Below are 24,367 nucleotides of genomic sequence, written 5' to 3'. Positions count from 1 at the left end.
TGGACAGAACCCGATGAGTTAGAGTGAATTTATTTTACATTTCTATTTTTTCTAAGTGACACTAAGTTTAATAATGTTAATGACATTAACATGACAAATTTAATGGCATATATTTAAGCCTGGTTTAAAAAAAAAATTCTGTAAAGAAATCCTTCTGCTGAAAAGATACATTAAAAAAAACAAAACACCATCAAGGCTGACAAATGATGGAGATTATTGTATTTCTCAGCTCTACCGATTAACTGCAATGAGCTTGAAATGAGTCAAGGACTTAATGTGCACACGTGTGGTTAGCTTGGATGAGCTTCATGCTTGTTCCATTAGAGGCTTACCTCATTTGACACAATGTGCCACTGCCAATCATTATCTATCTGTTAAACTCAGAGTGAAGAAACATGGTTATGAGCCAGCTGGTTATATTAAGAAAGTTTGAAATATTTTTTTTTTTTTACTATTTTTAGTATTCACTGAGTATAATTCCATAGAGAAAACAAAGGGCATACAAGGTATGCAACGAATGACAATACTGCTTTATTTTTAAGCCATGCCAGTACACCAGCATTACTAAGAGCAGGGCTCTGTGACTGGTTTACCTTTACTGCCCCTGAGAATATTTACGCAATGACATTACAACATTTTGACCATGAAAAAAATGTATGTTACAAACATGTTGGTCGTTGGGTATGCACTGTGCATTATGGTTTGTGAGTAGCACAACCGTTGCAAAGTACCCGATCTGACTATTATGGGACTACTGAAAAAAATAGTCATTATCACACATCTGTTCCACAAACTGCATATGGGCTAGTAGGGGCCTAAAAAACCTACAGGGCAAACTGCACCTTCATTTAGGCCAGAGGCTCACAACAACCTCTTATGACCTCGAGTGGTCATTTTAATTATCTTGGGAGAATAAGAGGAAGTCAGGTGATGTAGTACAAAGGCAGCGTAAGGAAGCAGTTTAGGCGTTTTTAGAAATAAAACACAGAACTTTCATGCAGGAGATTGTAAAAACAAAAGTCAACAATGATTTTTTTATAAGTAGCTTACGTAAGTTAATTTACGTTAAGTTTTTAAGTAACATACGTAACGTTTATTAGTTCTGTAATGTACTTATTGTAACTCAAACCATTATGTTTTCGTAAGGCCAACCAGGTTGTTCTTGTGCCTGAACCTTACCAAATTGTAATGGCGTCACAACGTTAACCACATATTTGTTATTGTTAACATGACAATGAAGGTCCGGTATGGTGGCTGCTGGTACTGTACAATGGTCATGTACGCCATGTTGTTTATAACGGCCTCCTGAGCCCACTAGTAGATTTATTAGACTCCTACTAACCTAAAGTGTAAAAGGCATGAAATGGACCATTCTGAGAAATTTGTCCAGAGGACAACAAATACAGTGTCAGATTGTTATAGATGTTTCACCAAATGATTGACATGAGTGTGTAAGTATTTGACATAGGTGGTCAGAATTAACGAATGCCATTATTCAACAGAAATGGTTGCTAATCCACTGCCTTCTAATTACCACTAATTAACACAATGTATTTTGTGTTTTAATTAATTTATTGAAGTATAACTAAATGTAACAATACATTTTGTAATCTTCTTCTTGTCTGATTTTAATTTAAAAAAAGCTAACAGAACTGTATTTATTACATAAATGTCTCTGATTCAGTTCGATTTAAAGCACACGCTCTCATTTCTCTAGCTGAATTTAAAAATGGAATAAAAAGCTTTGAATTGTCTTTCTGCTGTGGTCTGGCCAATCAATGGTATCAATAGTGACATTTAAGCATGAGCAAAGTCCACAGGTAAATGTCATTGAGGGTTCTTAAAAATTGAAGGCTATGCCTCTAATCTAACCTTCTCTAATAAGTGATGATTTGAAGGGGTGACAATGACAGACTGTGTGTGGGCTCAATCCATAAATTTCTATAATGCAAAGATGTGCTTCAGTGGTGAGAACTGACCTGTGATACATTTAGAAGTTGTCTCTGAAAGGCAAATCAATATTTCTTGTGAGCTGCATAGTAAGCAAATCGAAGTTCTTTAGCAACAGATAATGAATACAAAATGTCAGTAGACATCAAAAATTAGTCTTTCATGGTGAAAATAAACAGCCCTTGGGTTCTACATTTATAATTATAATATCTCGACAACAGTCTTTCCAAAGCAAAATACCATGTCTGTACAAAAATGATTCAAAATTAAAAATCCACTTTTTGTACACCTCAAGGGTGTTTTGGTCTAACCAGATTCATCATTCTGTTGCAACAACAGCTTTTCCCATTACTGTCAAGCATATCGTCCCTTTGCGGCAATAGATTTGCTTCTTCACAACCGAACAAGACACTAACTTTTTAACACATGTCATAAAGCTGAGACATCTCATTCAGTGCACAGGGGCCTGTGTTGATCTGAGACTTCAGACGTGCCATTGGAGAGAACAAACGGAACGTCATCTGATGGTTTCTCAAACGACAGGCCTGTCACAAAACAGCCAAAAGCTTAGAAGTGCAGTTCACTTGACACACAGTCTTCAGGGATGTCTTTTAAAAAATGTTGCCCCATTTATAAAAAAAAAAAAAAAAAAAAATCAAAAAAAAATCTGGTAGTGTGGGTGGGAGGATGGGATTGGGGTACATAACAAATAAAGCATTGGCCTACAAAAGATCCAGAGGGAACACTATATGTGCCTCCTTGGTATCCATTTAACAGGAGGGCTTAGAGCAGCAGCTACTTACAGCCAAACTGAAGTGCTATATTACTCACCAAGCTCAGCTGGAAACACTATAGAAAATGTGTTTGCCTCGGATCTGCTCTCCTTTATCAATCCCAAACAGCAGGGACCAGAGCTTTAAGCACTATGCCAGGGTTCCAGCAATAGCAAACAACATTTCAGACAGAAAAAAAGAAGAAATGGTTGCAAATAAGATTTCAGTTTTGTCTCTGTAAATCCTTTAAAGCTGAATCTAACACAGCACATCCTACTGAATTCCCAACGAGACTATTCAAAGACGCTGCCTTGGAAGAAAAACATGCAGACTTAGAAGTAGAAGCTCAAGTTTTCACACAGACAGATAGACACAACTACAAAGAGTAGATGAGACAAAGGTGCAAGGGCACTCGATTTGAATCTTACCGATGAAGAGGTTCCATTCAGCATCAAGGTCCGCCTGGTTCGCTAGACAGCCCCTCATAACGTTGTGACAGTAGTTGTGACAGGGTTTCAGACCTGGCATGCCGCGGCAGTACGGGCAGTACAGCATCTTGGTCAAGGCTCTGACACATGCTGGAATTATGTTCACCTATGAAGCAAAGAGATGCTCTTCAGTTATGTGAAGTCTTGGACATGTTTTATTCCTAAAATAGAGACAGAAGTGTTCATACTGCACATCACATGCGACATTCTCATCTTTTCACCAAAACATGAGGAGGTTTCCACAGAAACTACTGCATGCCACAGCATCAACAGCAAGGAGTGCAATTCCCAATTGAAACTTCGGGGGGGAGGGGGAGTCAGGCGCAGTTCAACTTTTGACAAACATCCCCACACTACATTATATCTTGTGAAGCTTGAAATGTGAAAACCCACCAGATAAAACTGCACGACAAGACAAGGGTTACAACTCTGTCCATCTCCATTCCATGTGAAGGTTGTGTCTTTTGTTGTTGGGCCATGTCATTGTACCGGCATGAGTGAAAGTGACAGGATTCTCACATCTGCTTCCCTTCACAGCCTTCAGAGGTGGGGATGCAGAACAAAAAGTACATCTGATAATTGGCCTGTCAGCCTCTGTGTTCATGCTTGACTTTAGATTTTGTCCAGCACACACTCTTGAGACCACTGGTGTGTGTGTGTGTGTGTGTGTGTGTGTGTGTGTGTGTGTGTAGGGAAGATTGCAGATCAGTCATTGAAGCATCAAACAACTGGAGACCCCCTTCTACTCATGAAAGATTTAGTTGTGGCAGAGAAACCAATCTACCCATCACAGGGAATTTTTTTTTTAAAAACACAGTTAAAACAGAAAACAAAAGTCAAGTAGAGTAGTGCCATGTGTGTGCATCAGAGAGAGAGAGAGAGAGAGAGAGAGAGAGAGAGAGAGAGAGAAAGCGGTCAGGTCAAGTTCATTTATTTTATTTTATTTTTTGTAGGCCAAAATCCCAAAACGAGCTTTACTATCTGTACAACCCTCTTTTTTTGTTGTTGTTTTTTTTTTGTTCATTTACTTTCTCAGAATTAATTAATTAATTGATAATTAATGTTAATATTGATACAGTCAGAACAAAGAAAAAAGACACATGTAGAGACAAACCACAGAAAGCCTGGTGACATAACTTCAACACAAACAAAAGGAAAATAAATGACAGATAAAAGTCAGAGGGAACAGAAAAAGGAAAACCACATTAGTTCACTTTCGCGGCTCCATGGCAACATCTGAAGCTGTGCTATGAAACTATATCCAGCCTCGGTCTTCTACTCACTCTGTTTAGAACATTGCAGTTAGTCTTTGATGTCACTGATACGACGACCAGAACACCTGTGTGTGTGTGTGTGTGTGTGTGTGTGTGTGTGTGTGTGTGTGTGTGTGTGTGTGTGTGTGTGTGTGTGTGTGTGTGTGTGAGAAAAGGTGAGATAGAGGAGAGAGACTAAGGCAGAGAGGAGGGAGACAGTGACGTCCACTTAATATATTTTTCTTCCACTGCTGCTTGGCACTGAGCAACAAGGATCAAATGAACCATCTTTGACATTTGCAATCTGCCACTAACATCACGCGATCTCTTGTAAGAAGGCCATTAAACGAGGTTGCTGGCTGTCAATTCCACCGCTGAACGTCATCCGCTGGTATGTGTCGTTGTAAATTGTTTATATCTCTGTGGGAGTTTAGTTAACATGTGGGAGTGTTTCACAAACATGCTTCATTTGATAGAACACATTTCAGAGCTGACATGCATAAAAACACTCCATGAGTCAAGCTTCAGACTGAATAAATTATACTGCTGAAAATAATTGTGTGTGTGTGTGTGTGTACACAACTACAGCATTTTTGTTTCTAAATAAAATATTCAAAATTGTATAGATGTTGAAGAGCTGAACTATGGTTCAACAAAATAGAAATGTTACTTCAGTTTGCTAGCTTGATAAGTCCCCGTATGTACCATTTTAGCAGTATATAAATACTGAAAGTTATAATAATAAATACATAAATCTGCTTACAGCTACAGTATTATGTGTTTTACACTATTTAACACATTTTTACATGTTGCAAATAAATGGTAAACGTGGGAGTAAAAGTAAAATGTTGCTAAATTATGTATTAACATTAATAATATTGGGTGTTTGCTGTCAGCATGCACGGACCCTTCACTATTTTTACACTTAATTTATTAACTCTCATTTAATTTTGAGATTTTCTTCTTCACAGGAAGTGCCATAGGAAGTAAAAAAAAAACAACAAAAAAAACAAAGACGAGCAAACAGAGAGAGAACCGGCGGTGGAGAAAGATGCTGCCAAAGATGCAGAGCAACAAACACCAAGAAAACAGAGAGACAGATACAGATGAAACAGACGGAGAGAAAACCGGACGAGACACAAGCGGACAAACAGAAGGAACAAGCAGGTGCTCTCTTGGACAATGAAACAGAACCAACTACATGCCAATCACAGTGTTTGCTTTGGAGACAACAGCTTCATATATGCCAAATAATTTTTACTTCCAATTAAAACTTTATCATTACAATGATTACGTACAATATTAATATAGAAGATTATAAAAGCAACAAAAACAACAACAACACCTTATAGTTTTTTGTTAAATAAATTTGGTATCACATATAAATCCACAAAATCTGATTCCTACACGCAATTCACCAATCCAATGTAACTGAGACAGGGACGAGACAGTTTTTAGATTACACTTCCACTTCCTCCCGCTTCCCCATGCATCTCCAGTAATCTTTCTCCCCCTCTCCCTCGTCAATGACTCAAATCCTGCAGATTAAATATAACATTTTCCTATCAAGCTATTTGAATCATTTTATTTCACAGGCTAATTTACATATAAATATATTTTCTGTAGTGACAGAGGAAAGAGAGAGGGAGAGCTTGTCCCCTTTGTTTTCTCTGTTGGCTCAGACCCAGCCCAGTTGCTGTACCTGGGCAAGGACATTAAATTCAGTTTAAACCACAATCATAAAACAAAAGCAAATTGACAGGATGACTTTGGAATAGACTTGCTTAATAAATTCACTGTTCCACTGCTATGGTATAAATGATTACAGAGGAGCCTAATGGAAATATAGTATACTGTATCATCTAGTCAACATCAGCAAACCTTTGCAAATGTCATTTTGTACAATCTAATACAACTTCACATTTTCCTCTAACTTGTACAACAAAGTACAGTATTTATTCATGAGAATATTAAATAATATAGAAAAAATTGTCAGGTTAATCTGTCTCTGCCAATTCGATTACACTTGCCCCAGTTTCTAGACAGCCTATAAAAGACAGAGAAAACAGTGGGAAAATGTTCTTAACTATAAACCTACTCCTACTGCACCCTTTATATTCACTTTGACTTTTAAGTGGCAACCAAAGAAATATATTTCATACTGCAAATGGGAAAAGTGTTTTAAGCTGCCCTTAAGCTTTGTGGGGCCTTTGGAAAATTTGCATTAAAATAAAGCCTCCTAACACAATTATCTTACAGGGGTTTCTACATCACTGCAGTTACTGTGCCCAGCAGTCGTCGGGTGCCCTGGATGAAGGGTAATCTGATAATCTTGTTAACACTTATTTACAGTTGAGTAGATGGAATATTTCACAGCAGGCTGAGGCTGGAACTGGATAGCGAGATGCCTCAGATCCAGAGTGAGATTAAAACACTAATCTACCCATCTGATGTTTAAGTGCTATGATAACACTGCATGCAGAGCATGTATGCAAGTTGGTGTGTTAGCTTTTCAGTGGTGGAGGAAGTATTCAGACCTTCTAAATAGAAATTGCAGTACAGAAAGCCTTACATTAAAAATGCCACTTGTGTAAAAGTGCTTACATATTATTGGACTTTTTTTTTTTTTTACTTAAAATGATGAAAAGGCAATTCTGCACAGTCTTTGCTTTTGCTTTTGAAACCAAAGTACATTTAGTTGCAAATTCTTTTATGGTTTAAAAATAAAAAAGCGATGTCAGACTTGTGATTTTCACTCCTGAGTGAGTGACTTTGAGGAATGAGAGTGAGGTGAGGCACAAGCAACAACCTATTCAATAGGCTGCTGAGCCTGAAGATGTGGTCAGCTCCTGATGTGAGCATAAACTTTATTGAGGATTAAAAATGTAAGATTAAAAATGCAATGAGCCTGGGCAACAATAAGGCACGCTTCAAGCATTTCTAACTGCTTTCTATAAAGGCCACAGTCAGGAGCCATTACACTCACCTGAATTCAATATCAGCAATGAGACATGTCAAATATAGCTAAATCATTACAATAAAAAGACATGGCTCACTATTATAAGGAGAGATAACTCTAAAAGACACTCACAGAAGACATCACCTTCTCTATCCGACAAGGTGTTGTCAGGCGCATATGGTGTGAACTCCCTTTAGGGGTAACAGAGTGGCAAGAGCACAGACGATGGAAATTGCTTTGTGCCACCAAGTAATGAAGTTGTGAGAAATGACAATGACTTTGCAAGCTACCAAGGCCAATCAAGGGGAACACTAGTGGGACAGTGAGACTATCGCCAAAAAATTGTCTCAATAGTTCTGTCATAATTATTGTGACAGGTTGCGTTGCTTCGCACTGATTGGACATGGATGTAAGACTGCATTGCTGCCCCAGCGTCCCCACTCAATTCCACAGCCATTAGTGTCAATGGCAATATGAGTGATCTGTCACTGTGCAAATCAGACTACCATCTGCTACCAAGAGAAACATGCGCCTGGCTGCACAAATCTCTGTAAAACTTAACTCAAGATCCTATTTCCTCCCAACCTGAGGGGCTGCAATAATCACGATCGCAGTAAAAATCTGATATTAATTCCTTCATTTAGCAAAAATGTTAAGTATACTCAGTATAAAACATCAGCTGGAATATGCTCACAGACGGCAACACCAAACTCAGATTTACTAGCCTTCTGCTGCACTGACAAGTGAGCTAATGTTATTTAATCCTGCTGTAAGATACTGTATAAAGAAGAGCAAGATAAAGAAGCTTATTCTGCTCAACAGAAATAATGCCAATGTATCACTTGGTATTACTTGGCTTTAAAGATGTACTAAAATGTGTATTATAGTATTTATGCATTACCTTTATATAGTTTATTTTTTCAAGGAGAGTTTATAAAGTTCATCTGCTGCTTATTACACACAATAAGATACAACAGTGCTCCCTGTGACTTTGTGTGAATATTGTATGCAGCTAAAAGGTTATGTCTTTCTGCAAGACTTTATACTTGTTTTTAGAGGGAACTATTGTTTTTGTTGTCAAGCATTACATAGTTAGAATGAGTGTTTACCGGCATTAGTAGAACACAAAGTTCATGTAATATTTATTTCCAAACAACAGGTTCAAAGGAGGCCTTAGATCAGGACAAAAACGAAACAGATATGAATTATATTCCCTAAGCATACATTTTGTTCAGTTTTAAATATATCAATAATTTAAAATAAATTAAGTATCTAAATGTAAATTGCTAGTGTTAGGAAAATGTGATAATTGATTTTTTTTTTTTTTTTTTTTTTTTTTTTTATTAATTGTTGGAGGGTTGCTATCGCTTGACTTCTCCAAGTTATTATGACCTAATATGTAAAGGAAAGCTTATAATTTGTTCAAACATGATTAAAATCCCCCACCTTAATCATGCTACAATGAGTCCTCGTCGACATGATGTGGTCAAAGAGGTGACGAAAAGGGGTTTTGGGAACTTGGGGACAATTTTGGTGATGAACGAGCTCCATTGTAATGGCTTCCAAATTGTCCTCTCCAGAAAGGTATTGCTTTCCTTTAACCATGAAGGTGAGCTGACCTTAACCAAGTCGTTTTAGTCGTCTAAACATAGCCACATCTTAATCAGGAGGGTGCCAGAGCAGAAAATGCTCATATGGGTCCTTGTGGAAGGTGCTGACAGATGACCTACACTGTTGTTTATGTATAGAGATTTGTTGGACTCCAAATGTATGTTTATCATTTTATTGTCTAATGCATAGCTACAAATTTTACAGGATGCTTTGGTTTCCATTTCAAGTATAAATTGTTAATGTAGCAATGGTGCATATTTAATTTTTTTATACAATTTGGTCCTTCAGATGTTTGGAAACCAGTGGCATGTTTTAGTCTAGGTGAATTGTATTTTCAATCCCTGGTTGATAAATACTTTTCTAGAACAGAGACATAAATAGGAGATTCACAAATAAATGTACTATTGTAAATCATAAACATGCAATTTTCAGATACATTTAGAGACTGAGAGGGTACTTAAGATAAACAAATGGGTAAACTTGAAAGGAATATTAATCCTCTAGTAAACACAGTCACAGACTGGGAACAATACACGCACCAAAGTTGTCATTGAAAATAAAACAATCATTTTTATTTTCACTCATCACATTTTCTTTCCGTGCCTCTGTGAACTTTAGTCTTCCTCCACTCAGCATGATAAATGTAAGATGGAGCCAAGAAAATTCCAGAGAGGCTGCACTAAAATCAGTTGCTGTCAAATCAATGAATGTCTGAGACCGACAGAACAATCCACATGTGAGCAGCTGTGCCTCAGTGAAACAACATAGTGGTTCTCGGCGGGGCCCCTGCGGCCCACACGAGTCAGCTCAAGTGTCTGGCTTTGCTGGGGCATGGGATCGCCCGTTGATCTACCCTGACGTGTACCATGTTATGTGGCATGTCTAGAGCAGCAGTTGAGACTGTTTCTTTAATTTACTCCGACAAGTGCAAACACGTTAAAAGCCCAGCCCACACTGCTCGGTGACTCGACACAGCCTACCATGAGCCCTTCACCATCTCCAGTGGGTAGAAGACCTTCATACACTACATTGTTATCCATCTGCGTGGTGCCTCCTGGATTAAAGTGTAGCACTCACCCTCTGTCCATCTGACTCTAAAGGTCTGCAGCCCAGCCTGAATGTCAGGGGCAAACACATCTCCTGTGGCTGCCAAGAAACCTCTGGACAAATGTCACAACATTGGTGCTGACAACCTCCTCTAAGTGCTTGTTAAATAAAGATGTGGTGGCCTGCACTTTAAATCAAGGTGCAAAAAAGTAGTCATAGGAGTGAGGGTGCAACAGTCAGATGATGTGACATTTTCACTGGTTGACAGATGAATAAAACTTATTTTTCTAGAACATGATATATATGATACATGATATATATCCATCCTTTTTAATCTGTTTAAAATGTACTCCCACTCAGTATCTGACTGGCCGAGTCGGTATCTTTTAAGGTCTTCAATATGAATTTCAATAAAGCATATACAGTAGAGAGGAATATACAGTATATTTCTTTATTATCCTTTCATACCATGTTCTTGTATTTCAGACCACATGCTGTCTTTCATTTTTTTCCCAACAGTCTGCAGTTCACCGCAGATCAAAATCTTTTAATTAAAAAGGACATCTTTGGTGCAGCACATTTCCCGATGACGTGCCAACCTTTTTGAGCCAGTTGCCATCTGCCATCACAGCACTGTGGCTGAGGCCTTATCCCCAGCAAGCTGTGTGAGCTGCGAGCCAGCAAGAGAGAGAAGAGACAGACAGAGAGCGAGAGGGAGAGAAGTTTGTCTGGTGCATCTGTATGAGTGGGGCTCAGCGAAGAAACATGTATGAACCATACTCTCTTGTAGAGGATGTCACTTAATCTGCCCTCTTAGTCGGCTGTCAAAATGTTCCAGTCCTCTCTCGGGTTGTGCAACATATTTATCACAAATACGGATACTGAACCACAACACTTTTCTACAACACAAAAAGTACTCTGTAATAGTTTTCACTTCTTTTATTAAATGAAGGCATTTTGTCTCCTCCACTGGTACTCACTTCTCTTTATTAGTTGTATAATTTGTATATACAGATTGACAGCAACCAGCTCCGCTGGCACTGTTTTGCTCTGTCCAAGCTGTAGTGTACAGGCACCTCACGGTGTGATTTAGTTACACATACCTATTTTGAAATTGTTTGTATTGGATTTTCATTTTCGTCAAAGAAGCATTTTCATTACTGGTCAACTTTTTTTTTTTTTTTCTACTGACTATTAATACTTTTGTGAAAAAATAATGAAAATTGTCCAATCAAGTCCAGGGTGTCATCATCATCATATTAAATGTGTTGTTTGGCTCACAGTCTCTTTCCGACTTTGTCATATTTTTACTTTTTGTTTGTTTTTATGAGTGTAAATCAATTATCTTTGTGTACTTTTGATTGCAAACTTATCCCTCGAGGGACGAAAATATAATTTTGAAATGAAGTTATTTTAAAACTATCTGGGGACTAGGAAACCAACAGCAAAAAGCTACAACACATAAATTATTGGAAAAGAAATTACTGCCGCAGCATGCTAATTAAATTCACATTGTTACCTACCATGAAGTTGTGTCATTTATTATTATAGCAAAATGCATCTGACTGTTAAATAAAGCTAGTTCTGTTTTTTATTTGCAACTGTGTAGCAGTTGCTGAGGTTATATTTTGATAGTACAACAATGACCAATACAACCATGCAATGGCACTAGGGGTGCATCAAAGCCCACCTGCCATTTCTCTCATTTAAGCAAAGTGTGTTATTCAAATGCAATATACACTCAAAAAGTCCATTTTCACGAAAGAAATTGTTCAATTTAGTGATTTGGATGGTCACTATGCATCACATAAAGAAATAAAGGAGCTGCTCACAGCTCCAGTAAAATTAGAATAGACTCCAGGTGGTGCTGGGACATCCACAGAAAGGAAAACAAAAACAAAATCTGGGAGGGGCGGGGGGGTGAGTACATCATCATAAGAAACATTTTGCTTTCTCTTTGTAAAGTTTAATTCAGAGTGGCTGTTTTATTTTTTGCAAACTACCAGCAGAAACAGTGAACTACTTAATGAAGATTATAGTTTATATTCAATGCAGCTGGATATGAGATACAGCAGCGATACACACAATAATTATCTGCACTTACAGGAAATGAATAACATAACAATTAAAAACATAAAATGTGTGACATTCTCCTAAAGTGAATGGTCTCATTCAATTGGATTTTTATGTTTAAATTGAAGAGGAAGCAAACCAATCATTTGTTAGCCATCCCTACGTTGTTTCTATTATTTTAGCCTTATTTATTTTTTGTAAGATTAAAGTGCTGACTCAGAAGGAAACTATTCTCTGCATTTGCATTATTGCATGTTGAATGCACCTTGATGTTTTGCATTGAGAGTGAACGTGGTAAACGAGTGAATAGGAAAGAGTTAATTAAGTGGAAAAGCAAAAAGAGGCACCCAAGAAAAACCATGGAAACCACATGGAACTGATGGTGATGATATTTCTCACATGTCAGCAAAGTAATCTGCCAGAGCATTAATCTAAGGTAAATGTTGTGTAAAGATTAGGAACTGCCTTGGGGCTTAATGTGAAATTATCTGACAGTTTGTGGTCGGAAATGACTGTATAATGAGATCAACGTGGCAGTATAAGCCATCAGGGAAAACAAATCCCTCCGTGCAAAATACCCTACTTCCTTCCATCGTCATGACTGAATATGCGCCACGGACTGGGCCAGCTTCCCATGCGTTTGCAGAGTGAGTGATAAGTGCTCTAAATGCCTGAACTTTAAACCGTTCAAAAGGTCCAAATCCCTGCAATCTTCTCTGAGCAGGTTTTAATGTGGCTGGACTGTGTTTTAAGTACCTCCAGGATAAAACTCTTAATGGTCATCACAAACTGTAATCCAGTGAGATTCTGCTCTTAATCCAGGATCGAGTTCCAGGAAACTGTTCAGTGCAAGTCAAGTGCAATCCCATTTTATGGAGTGATATCTCTCCTGCTCTGACTTCACTGCACGCAGAACTGTCTTTTAGCAGTATTTATGTGTGGCTCATCATTGTTAGTGCGCCATCCTGTGTTAAAGTAACATGGGAAATTGAACAGACAGATGGTTGAAAGCAGTCATTTCATTAAAAAGGCATGTTTTGTCATTGGGTTTGGAGAATTTAATGATTAATTTGACAATTTGAGTTACGGTGGCTCATTACAGTCCCTTACCAGGGGCGCTGTGCAATATGCAACACCTCACATCAATATTGGACTCACGACCTGTGGCATAGACAAGAAAATATCATCTTAAAACTTTTCATAATACTCCTCATAGACCAGTGGGTATTATAAAGTGGTCAATGTTTGAGCAAACATGGAAAAGGAATCCTTAACGTGCTCAGATTTTTTTGAATCTCAAAACTAGAGTCAGTGTTTGGTTTGTCCCTTTTGAACTACTGTAGAAACATAGTGCTACAAAATGGCAGCCTCCATGAAAGAGGAGATATGTAGATACGAAGGGCTCATCCTAAGCTGATTACTGATTTCAGATGATTATACACTGACGAAAACATAATTATAAATATTACTTCCCATTTCTGCCAAAATATCCCCTAGAATCCAACACACTGTATCTCTGAATATCTAAATATGTCTTCTACAGGATAATAAGTAAAGTAGACAGGTGTGTTTCTCAAGCAGTCCAGCTCGGAGGTATGTTTCACCACCATTTGCTCACAAGTGGTCTGCTTAAATAACACAGCTAAATGACCAAACACTGATTGATAAAGGTATAGCAACTGCAGCAGTAACACCACAAAATGTTGCATTCTGCTATAAAGCGTGTAAAAATCCTAGTTGCTTATGGATATGAAATTAAACAGTGCCCTGTAAACAATGCCGTGCCTACACTTTGATATGGTGTGTGCTCTAAGACTGTGCTGTAAGCAGATGCGAGTGGCTTTTTATCACTGAAAACAGCAAGTACAGAGGTTGATTCGAAGGTCAAGGTGATTTGTCACGTCAGGCAACTTTTCACCTGGAGGTCTCTGGTTGTTCACCACCCTGACAGCCTTCAGCAATGCCACACTGTTTCCTGGCACCGCTTCATAATTGATGAGGAAGCAGGGAATATGGGATTTGATCCCGAGTGGCGGCGCCTTTTAAGCCTGGGACAGAGGTATATGGTGGTGCTCATTTTAACTCTTCATCTGAAATAGCTGTGCCTCTGAGGGGTGCTGGAAAGCTAGCTCAGTGGTAAGGTAAAAGACATAATGAGCATTAAAGATGACGGAGTCTTCAGAGATCATATATGGATCCGTAAGGAGGATATAGCACTTTAATATGTGCATACTATCATGGTGCACAAGCCACAGTCCTCCACAGTAATGGGAGTGCGGGGAGTACCGGAGGGCTGTGGTAATATATCAAGCTGATGCCGCAGATTCAGACGGTAATAAAAGTTGACAATGGTTTGGTATCTGGTCTAATGAAGAGAAATCACTGAAATAGAATATGAATTTGAATGCAACCTTTTCTTGTGTGTGAAGATAATATGGCTTTTTAAAATTATTCCATTTCAAGAGATTTTTGGTTGCCACAGTTTTGCCTTGAAATCCATTATCTACATGAAATATTCAAACATTTATAAAGATTAGAACAAGCACCATCAATCAAAGCCTGTGACTGCATTACATCAAACAGTACTAAAATATTTACTCACTAACAATTTTTTATTTAAATTGATTAATCATCTCAATTGTAAAGTAAAAATGGCAAAAAAAACAAACAAAAAAGAAAGTTTTGAAAATGTTTGTTTTGTCCTTTTTTTGGTTATATGAACAGCAAATTTAAAAAAAATGTGATTCTGGGAAATTGGAAGAAAATAATGATGAATCAATCATGGAAATAACTGCTAGCCCTAAGTGACTGTGGTCTGTAAAGTTTTTGTTATAAGTGATTTTTATTTATTTATATGGTGGCACATAGTTAAGTTATCATATCATTTAAAGCATTACATTCTGTTCACAATCTAGCCTGTTCTATGATCTACCTCTATTTAACACAGGGAGTTAAGCCTCCAGGATAAAAGTGATTCAAGTTCTTTCTCAAACTGCGGCGCGTCTCATTTATTTTTTGCCCTCTCACTCTTGCTGCTACTTTGTTTCTTCTTTGCTCTTCTAACAAATTGTATCCCCTGTTGAACTGAAAGGGACCGCAAGCTTCAAGCTAAAAAGCAGCCAAAAATGACTCTCACAACTGCCGGTAGTCTGAACTCGTTTTCATAATTTGATGTTTGAATTTATGAAAAATGTCACTTTCATATAACCTGCATAGCAGGTGAAGAATGTCGATTGTAGAAAGACCAGCAACTTCACATTAGGGTTCATCAGTAATTGAAGGAAATTATTATATGAGTGGTATTTCTACTTTTGAAGAGAGATCCATGGCTACGGGCCCAAAAAAGGGTCTATATATTTACAATCTTTAAAAAGTGCGTGGGGAGTATTTTCATAATTTTCATAATTTTCATCAACGAGTACTTTTTAATTCCATGTCCATAAATCTCTCAGCAGGCTTTAAATTGTGTCCTGTTGAGTGTAAACCATCAAAATCAAAAGGATTGGATGTATGGATGTAGGCTGGATGTGACTCCGGGGAGAAAACAGACTTCACATTCTTACACTGAACTTTGCTAAAGTGAGTTCTCTAAGCCTGTTAGAGTTTTCAAAGAAACCCACTCTGATATTAAACTTTAATAAAAAAAACTAAGAGATGTAATCTGAAAGTAAATAACTCCAGCTGTAGCTTTGATGCCAGTTGTTGCATATGTTTCATAAAATAGAGCAATACAGCAGAGCTTGTTTCAGGAGTTACACAATGTACCAACAGCAAACAGCTGTGGTTATATAATTTTTTTTTTTTTTTTTTTTTTTTGGTTTAGACATTCACAAACAATCAGTTGCATAAATGTTTGTGTTTAATATGGAATTAGAAAACTTGTCCACCAAGTCTTCAAAAACACATTTGTAATCTTTTTGAAATCGCTCTAAAAATCTATTTATTTTTCAGAATCCAATCAACCAATTTCTCAATCCAAACCATTGCCATTATCATTGTATCGAATTAACCGTAAACGTGGAAAATGTCACACATTTTTCTGATACGCATTATTGAAAAAGTAACAAAATCACAATAGCAACGTGAGACACTGCAAACAAAACCCCATCAGAAGTCTCGGGGGACATGCATTTTAATCTTCTGTCATTTGCAAAGCTTTGAACGCTGAGGACGATTTTACTGAAATGTGAAGCAAACAGTGCTGTGTACACCACCATTCAAATGAAAAGCTGCCCCTCCCAACACACATCAAGAGCATCCAAAAAAAGATCTCCATGGGAAATCTAAATATTTGCTCTTTACTGGTTTTTAATAAATAATTAAAAGTAACTAGAATAATCAAACTCGAATACTGAATGGTTTGATGAAAACAATCCAGTGTTATAGAAGAGACACACTCCATACAGAATATTTGTAATACTTAACTTAAAGCAAAATACAACAGCACAGAGTCACTCAACAGAATTGCTGTCAAGGTAGCTGTGAGAAGAGAAATTAAACTCACCTTAGCGACCCTGTTGGCAACCTCCCGGCCCACCATTAGCCCCTGGACGAACGTACGTGCAGCGATGAAGGCCCTGGTGACCTGGGCCTTCAGTTTCCTGGGCACATCTCCAAAGGGCTTTAGCTGATCTGTGTATTTACTGACACACTCCAGGTAGTCGTCTGTGAAGTGGTACTGGGAGTTGAGCAGCTGGAACATGCGCTCCAGCAGCCTGGCCCAGAAGTCATTCAGCATCTCCTCCAAGTTGACGTTGCCCCCCGTGTAGTAGCGCTTTAGCTCAGTGAACAGGTCCTGGAACACCTCAGAGTTCTGCATGTATAGCTTGCCGTACGTCCGTGTGAACATACTGTTGAGAGACTTCTCAGAATTGTCCAGCAGCTCCAAGAAAAACTCTAGATGGATGGATGGTTTGAGGGGAGAGGAGGGAGGGGACGGAAAGGAAACACAGCTGTCATTAAGCAGATATTTACAGTCTGTCATGTCTTTTCCTACAGTATAAACCAAACAAAAGGCTTCAAAAGCATGAGAGTACGACTAATCTATTCATAGTTGCTTCTGTTGTTGTAAATACTATTATTTTATGGCCCTGTCTGCATACAGTATACAGGAGCAATATATAGCAGCCAACAATAGGTACTTGATTATGTGAAGAAAGTCAGTCCAAAGCATTAATAATTTAATAGCAGAAATAATGGGCCACAAGGAGTATGAATGATTAATGTAAAGGTTCTGATTGCATACTGTAACAAAATATTCATAAGTTTTAGACACAGACACTAGTATACATTATCATCCTGGGCACCCACCATTATTCCCTGACGCATTCGTTTTTCACTGAAACAATTTATTTGTCCACCAAGGCAGCTGGCCTCTGAGACTATAATTGAATATTGTGTTACAGAGGCTTCATCCATGTACGCTTCGAATTATCTAAAAAGTATTTGACAAAATTTCACTGTGACACAACCAAATCTATTTTATTTATATTACTATATTCAATAATTATTTAGCATACACACTTTGCACTGAAATTGTCACTCAAAAATAAAGCTTAATATAAAACATTTTTCAAAGTGATATTGAATTCTCTTTACTTTCCACAGACAGATAATCTATAACGCTCTGTTACTGAGTTAGTGTTCATCCCGTATTAGCCAAGGGATGGCGGTCTATTTAGTTTTAGCCATCTTTTACACATCCAAATGTGGCGATGGCAAAAAACAAAACCCCCAAAAATCAGATGGTGAAAACAACGTGTTTTCCTGTGACCTCATCACTGTCACTCTGGAGATAACACTGACATAAAGCACAATATTGACTAACGTATGGAGTCGCGCAGGGAGTGTTCAAATCCCAGATTGGACAAAGAAATGGCTAAGGTTGGCCCACCAGATGATATACTGCATGTGTGAAATTATTTAAGTGTCTGACAACTAAGATATTACTCGATTGAAATTACAGTACTGACATTTACAGTCAGATTAATAAATTTAAGCTCCCTGGAAAACACTAATAGAAGTGCTGTCACTGTAAAATGTGAAATAAAAAAATTACAAAAATTATTTTTCCTCATTGCAGTTTCAACCAAATAAATACACCAGTCAAAAGATAAACTGAGGATATATATATGTATATATATATATATACACACACACACACATATATATATACATATATATACACGTATATATACAATGAATGAAACAATGATATAATTGCTGTGAATGTTAAATCTGAATTGTATTGTTAAACATACGTATTTTGATGTATGTCTTAAGTAATTTAAAATCAATATATATATATATATATATATATATATTGATCTGTATTAATAACTTCAGCTGGACTTTATGTGCTGGTTCAAATTGTTTTACATTGTTAATTGTTTGATTTTAAATTACTTAAGACACAGACATCAAAATACGCAAGTTTAACAATACAATTCAGATTTAACATTCACAGCAATTATATCATTGTTTCTTTGTCATCTGCCCAAGTAGCGTTCTACCATGTGAGCACCTGATCTCATGAGTATTTACTCAGCCAACAAAGAGAAAGAAAAAAAGCTGAATTAGCAGGGGACTTTCACTGAAGCCTGGCTAATAAGATCCCATGTTCCTGAGAGCACAGGCGTAAATGTTGGGAAGATCATAACACATCTCTCCGAGCACAAATGTCAAACATTCCTCCACCCTTCTTTGTAAACAAACACGCTGCAGACATTTCACGTGTCATGCCTGCTAATAAACCATTCAAGGGCTCGTCAGCTGGCTGACATTTCCCTGCATTGGTAATGATAGCAGTCACACCTTACATGCTGGTTATGTCTTGGTCTAATAATAGATTTCCCTTCTCTAATAATGCGACCAAAACACAAGACAAAAATGAATCAGTTCATGTGTAACCTGGTAAATTTATGTATTTGATATGTATTTTGCTTACCTAAATTAGCAAATATAAAATGATTCCTCTTTGCAGGTTAGTCTTTTTAAAAAACTAAAAGAAACATACACAATTATCATGTCCTCAAACATTAAAACTCATTCTTTACTATTAGCATCATTAGACATATTTTGGCAGTTTGTTATTATTACAGATCTTCATGGTGAAGACATTAACTACTGACCATGTCAAGTTGAATAATAAAAACACTGTGTTAAAGAATCAAATTAAATAGTTTAACATCACTGAAATAACAATCCACTCTTCTGCAAAGTCTGCTACAGCACCAGTGTCTGAGAAACATACTGTAATATATTATATCTGCATGTCCTCTGTTCTACAGAGGACTACTGTTACCAGAGGTTTGCTTGCGCACTTCTTCCAAGGTTGGGAGGGTGTTATAGTTCATGAACCTTTTGACTGACTCAATTGCCCAAAACCTCTTTTCTTCCTTTTGATATGGCGCAGCGCATCACCACACCTACAGCAGTTAGGAGACCAATCCCTGGTCGCTCATTCTAGTTTCTTTGCAACTGACTGACCTGCCATTACACCTACATTTGTTTAAATATTAAGAGCCTGCAGGGCCTTTTTCATTCCATTTTTCCAATTAGACCTGTATCAAGGACATGTAAGCCCCTGAGTATTGTGCAAGCTATACTGTGTCTGTGCTACCATTTAAAGAGCTCTTAAGATGGGTAACAAATATGCAAACTCAAAAGCAGTACCACACAATGAGATTATTTATATCAATGTTTAAAATGACTCATATTACTTATTTCATATTATAATATTTCTCAATATTTGGAATGGGAATTTGAGAACAAATGTCATGCGCATTTTGTTGTCCGAGTGTTTTGTTTGATGCTACTTGACATTGCAGCATCCTTAGAAGCAGCAGCACAACAGTATCAGAAAAGCAGTGAAGTGAGGTTCAAACTAATATAGAAATCCATTTTAACCACCACATGATGAACTTCACACATTGAAAACTGATTATCGAAAAGACTACAAATATACTTGCAGTCTGACTGTTATACTTAAGTCTCCCTTGCATAAATGAGTGTACAGATGTCCATGGAAGCAGACGCTGTTGGTGTAGGTCATGAAAGATGATGACATTACAACTTATTCTTTCACACTAAAACAATATGAACTGTGCTAAGAAGAAAAATTTTAACACACACAAAATAAATCAAGTTTTATAGGCTAATGGAGCCCCAGCAATGACACAAGTGTTTGGAAACATATCACACACTGTTCTGTATAGTAGTGTGATGTTAAGTGAAGTTAAGTCACTGCTAAAAGATAATAATGAGATACGATCTCCTGATAAGATAACCTGTGGATCAGGACTACATAAATAGCTTTGATAATGCCTTACTCACGCTGGTATAAGTGACTGGCAACATTGAGGGTCGCTATGATTATATCCAGCTGACCTGACTACAACCAGCTCTGGTCATGTTGCTGCACTGTTATTGATTACCCAATCATTATATGTTAAATGACTAACAGTTGTTCATAAACTACAAATCCAGAAAAAATGTAATATGGCGTGCCAGGATTTAGCATCTGTACAGCATCAAGATAGATCCCTTCAAAAACACGAGATGACAGCTTTCCTTTGTTTAGCCCCAGTAACAAGCATGCTTAGGTCAAATGAGGGCAGGTTTAGTTGACTGATCCTGTTGGGTGTGAGGTGCAGCACCTTCTCTAGAAGATAGTTTTTTATTTCTACAGACAACAATAACATTTACATTTGCAAACTTTTCATTTGAAAGGTTGCTAATGGCATACACTCACATCGTTGAAAGTATAAATCTTAGCAACTGACGAAAGTTTCAAGTTATGTATTTTGAGCCCAAAGGTTTTTGAGCTAATCATATAATGAGATAATCACCACCCTTCTTAAACTGTAGGGATTTTGTGTGATTTGACAGCATGTTACCTGGAAACAGACTGCACTGAGAGCTTCAAATAACAGCTTGCCAACTCATGAAGAGTAAATTGCTCTCCGCTGGCCAAAGTACATATTTGACCAGGGAATTATCATTGAGACTTATTGACCTTGGATAACATTCAGTTACCCAGCCTTCAGGGTCTTAATACTTGGAAACATGTTGATACATGGGTGTGTGCAACTTACTGACCATACATTTTAAAATCATACCACATCCAAATCTCTCAAGTGATGAAGGAATCAAAATAAGTTGGAGAAGGTTGTTTAGATGTTGTAAGAAAATAGAAAACAACCCAAAAACAAGCCAAGAAATTTAGGAGGGTCTAAACTTCCAGAGTTAATCTAATGAGCACATGTACTGAAAAGTTACATTGTCTGCATTCAACCTTTTAGTTTAACAAACTCAGCTAATCTTGAAAAGGAGAAAAATACTACATTTTGACATGAACTCCTCAATAATTTTACAAGACTTTTTAAATTGATGAAAAGAAAAAGAAATAACAAGCTTAGTGTAAAAAAAAATTCTGAAGGTCTTTAGGCATACAAATCTAATTATAACCTTTCTTTTCCATGCTATTGATCTATTTTATGTACTATTTTAGTTATGTAACATTAAGTATCTGTAAAGTGCATAAAAAGGATTGTTACATAAAGCTTCTGTGTAAATACCACTTATGAACAAAACTATTGTTATTAATTGTCTTAGTTTTTTCTCCCCAGGAGAAGGAACAATGAATATTAAACCATATAAAGTCTGTGATAAAGCGAAGCTCCACATTAGTGCCAGTCATAATTGAGGACAGACTTTGTAATTTTCATAATGCATACAAAACATACATGGTCTTAGTCCCCTTGAAGTAATTCTGAGTGTGAAGAATCAATTTTCTCAGAGCAGTACTAAGTGCTCCTTTGATATCTGGCCTAATTACTGTAAATAATTATCATGATTTATAAAGGTGACCTTTCTGTTGCTCTGATAATAACACTTTATCCACAAAAGAAAACATGCAGCCAACCATTAATTTTACTTCACGCTTTTTGAAAACTCGGTGGCAATTTTTTTCTGCTTCAAACAATGGAATCTCTCTTTCTCAATGGTTAATTAAGACTAAGTTTCAATTAATGGTCTAACAGTCTTGAATGACCGGAAGGTACATTTTGTATGAAGCTTAGCATAAATATTATTACATTTTACATTTTAGGCTGGTAATGTATTGCATTTTGAATGGCATGAGAAAGACACAGATGTGTCTTTATGATAGCCAGAGGATGTTTACTGTTTGACGGTGTTTCTACAAACGAAATAACAGTGACATATCTTAAAACTAATAAAACTCTAATATATTATTGAATCTACTGTAAACACATTAACCCAATATGTCACCCTAAACTAATAGTAATTTGAGGCTTTTATCTACCACTGCACTTCGAGGACTAACTTTATGTTTATGTCATACATTTACAGTCTCCCTGACAGCAGCATTGATTTTTCTCAAATACATTTTACAGTTGTATTTCCAAGTGGGAAATGGAACAAGTTTTTAGACAGCTTTACCAAAGTGAAGCACTTTAACTGCAAGTTAACAGTGTTGAGTATCTGTCTAAACTGCTCCTCACCACTGGAGTACTTAGGGACTGTGGGACAAGTATGGTTTCAGGTTGCAGTAAATGGTGCCATTTCTTGTGGGGATTTTCTCAACCCAGAAAAACAAAGGTGCAGCAGGTTCAGCGCATGTAATTTAACCAAGGGAGAAAATGTGACAGGAAATGTGACCAGTGTGCGATCGGTTTGAAACAGGAAATGAACAGCCGTCTCTAGTGTTAAAGGGACATGTTTTGGTGTGCCACCCATCCACCCCAACCTCCTCCCTATGCAACCTTTAAATAACTACATCAACTCACTTCATTCTTTTCTCCCATCAGAGTTACGATGGCAATAGAGACCACTGTCACAATAAAATGTAGCTATAAATAGTAGTAGCCTGCTTGCCCCCTATGGGGTCATTTTTTTATGGGAGAACAGTCTCAACTATTTGATGGATTTCTATGAAATATGATACAGACACTCACGGCCCAAACAGGGTGTATTGTCAACTATGACTTTTCAACAAGTGCAATCATCAGATCAAATATAATTTGTCTTGATGTTGACATTAGCCTCAGCCATACCTTGCATGGTTTGGGCAAATGACAAATGCTAGCAGTTTAACTAGCGAAACAAAAATAGCCAATATGGTGAACATGGAACTTGCCAAACATTAGCATTGTCATTGTGAGCATGCTAGCTTAGACTTGGTTCATAGTAAGACTTTTCCTTTGTTCAGCATCACAAATGCTGTAGACTCAAGCCTCTTGAACAGAGCTAGTTTGTACAATGAGTTGTCCCACCATGTTGGAAATGAAAAATGGTTAGACTTGTTCTGAATGACCAGACTGGAAGGTGGAGTGAAAAGCTGGAAGGTGAAGTGTTGTAGAGAGGGGGAAGTGGAGATTCAATATCATTTACATACAGTAATAACAGCACACAGACTCAGACAGTTGTTCCTGGAAGGCATTTATAGTGTTGCACTCAGCTAGTGCAGAGAACTTCTGCTGGCCAGAGTTTCCACAGCTATTTCACCATCCGAGCAGTTTGGATTAACTGGATTTTGTTTAATCAGATGATTGCAACATTGATATATAATGTGGAAAAATGTATGAATCTTCACTCGCTATTAACCTAAAATGTTATCAGATCGGTCAGTAATGTCGAGATTGAAAATAAAATAGCCACATTCAGTGCTGACCAGTAAATTGTGCTGGAGTAGCACCTAACCACATCTCTGACCTTGTTAGCCCCTGTGACCCAGATCCTCTTACAGACGTTCTTAGTCCAAGTTGAAGAAAGAAGAGTCACATTTAATCCACTGGTATGGTCAATGTGTCATTGTACCTCAACTGAACAATAGAGAGAGGTTATTTTTCTGAAATGTATGTAGACATCCTCTCAAATACTAAAATCAGCAGTTAATCATAAAGATATTAAGGACTTTTTTCAAATGGTATTGGTTTTCCATCTTAGCTTTTACATGCAAGTGGAGAGAGCACTGAAGTGACGGTGACACCTGCCGCTGAAATAACATGTCATGGGACTGCATCATGGCTTATTGAGGACAGTCCTGGTGGAGAAATTGGAATTCTACAAGAAGCACTTTCTCTTTGATTGTACAGCACTGACACCAGCACCTGATGTCTACCTTTGATTTCTGAAATTGCTGAAACCACACACAGCACACAATATGTACAAGGGCAACTATAGCATGTG

General features: G+C 37.4%; 1 protein-coding gene across 3 annotated transcripts in view; it reads right to left on the bottom strand.

Moving 5' to 3' along the window:
* Positions 1–24,367, bottom strand: part of LOC138212997 (glypican-6-like) — a 133,119-nt gene that overhangs the window by 49,774 nt on the left and 58,978 nt on the right. For all 3 annotated transcript variants that reach the window (XM_069173782.1, XM_069173780.1, XM_069173781.1), the window contains exons 3-4: positions 16,659–17,050; positions 3,152–3,317 (exon numbers count right to left, since the gene is read on the bottom strand). In XM_069173782.1, the coding sequence (XP_069029883.1) occupies positions 3,152–3,317; positions 16,659–17,050 (558 nt within the window). The remainder of the gene's footprint in view (positions 1–3,151; positions 3,318–16,658; positions 17,051–24,367) is intronic.

The sequence above is a fragment of the Embiotoca jacksoni genome, unplaced genomic scaffold, assembly GCF_022577435.1.
Source record: "Embiotoca jacksoni isolate LCO1_2020_lvr unplaced genomic scaffold, fEmbJac1.0.p SCAF_6, whole genome shotgun sequence".
Taxonomy (NCBI): Eukaryota; Metazoa; Chordata; class Actinopteri; family Embiotocidae; genus Embiotoca; species Embiotoca jacksoni.
This window is presented reverse-complemented; position numbering and strand designations above follow the sequence as displayed.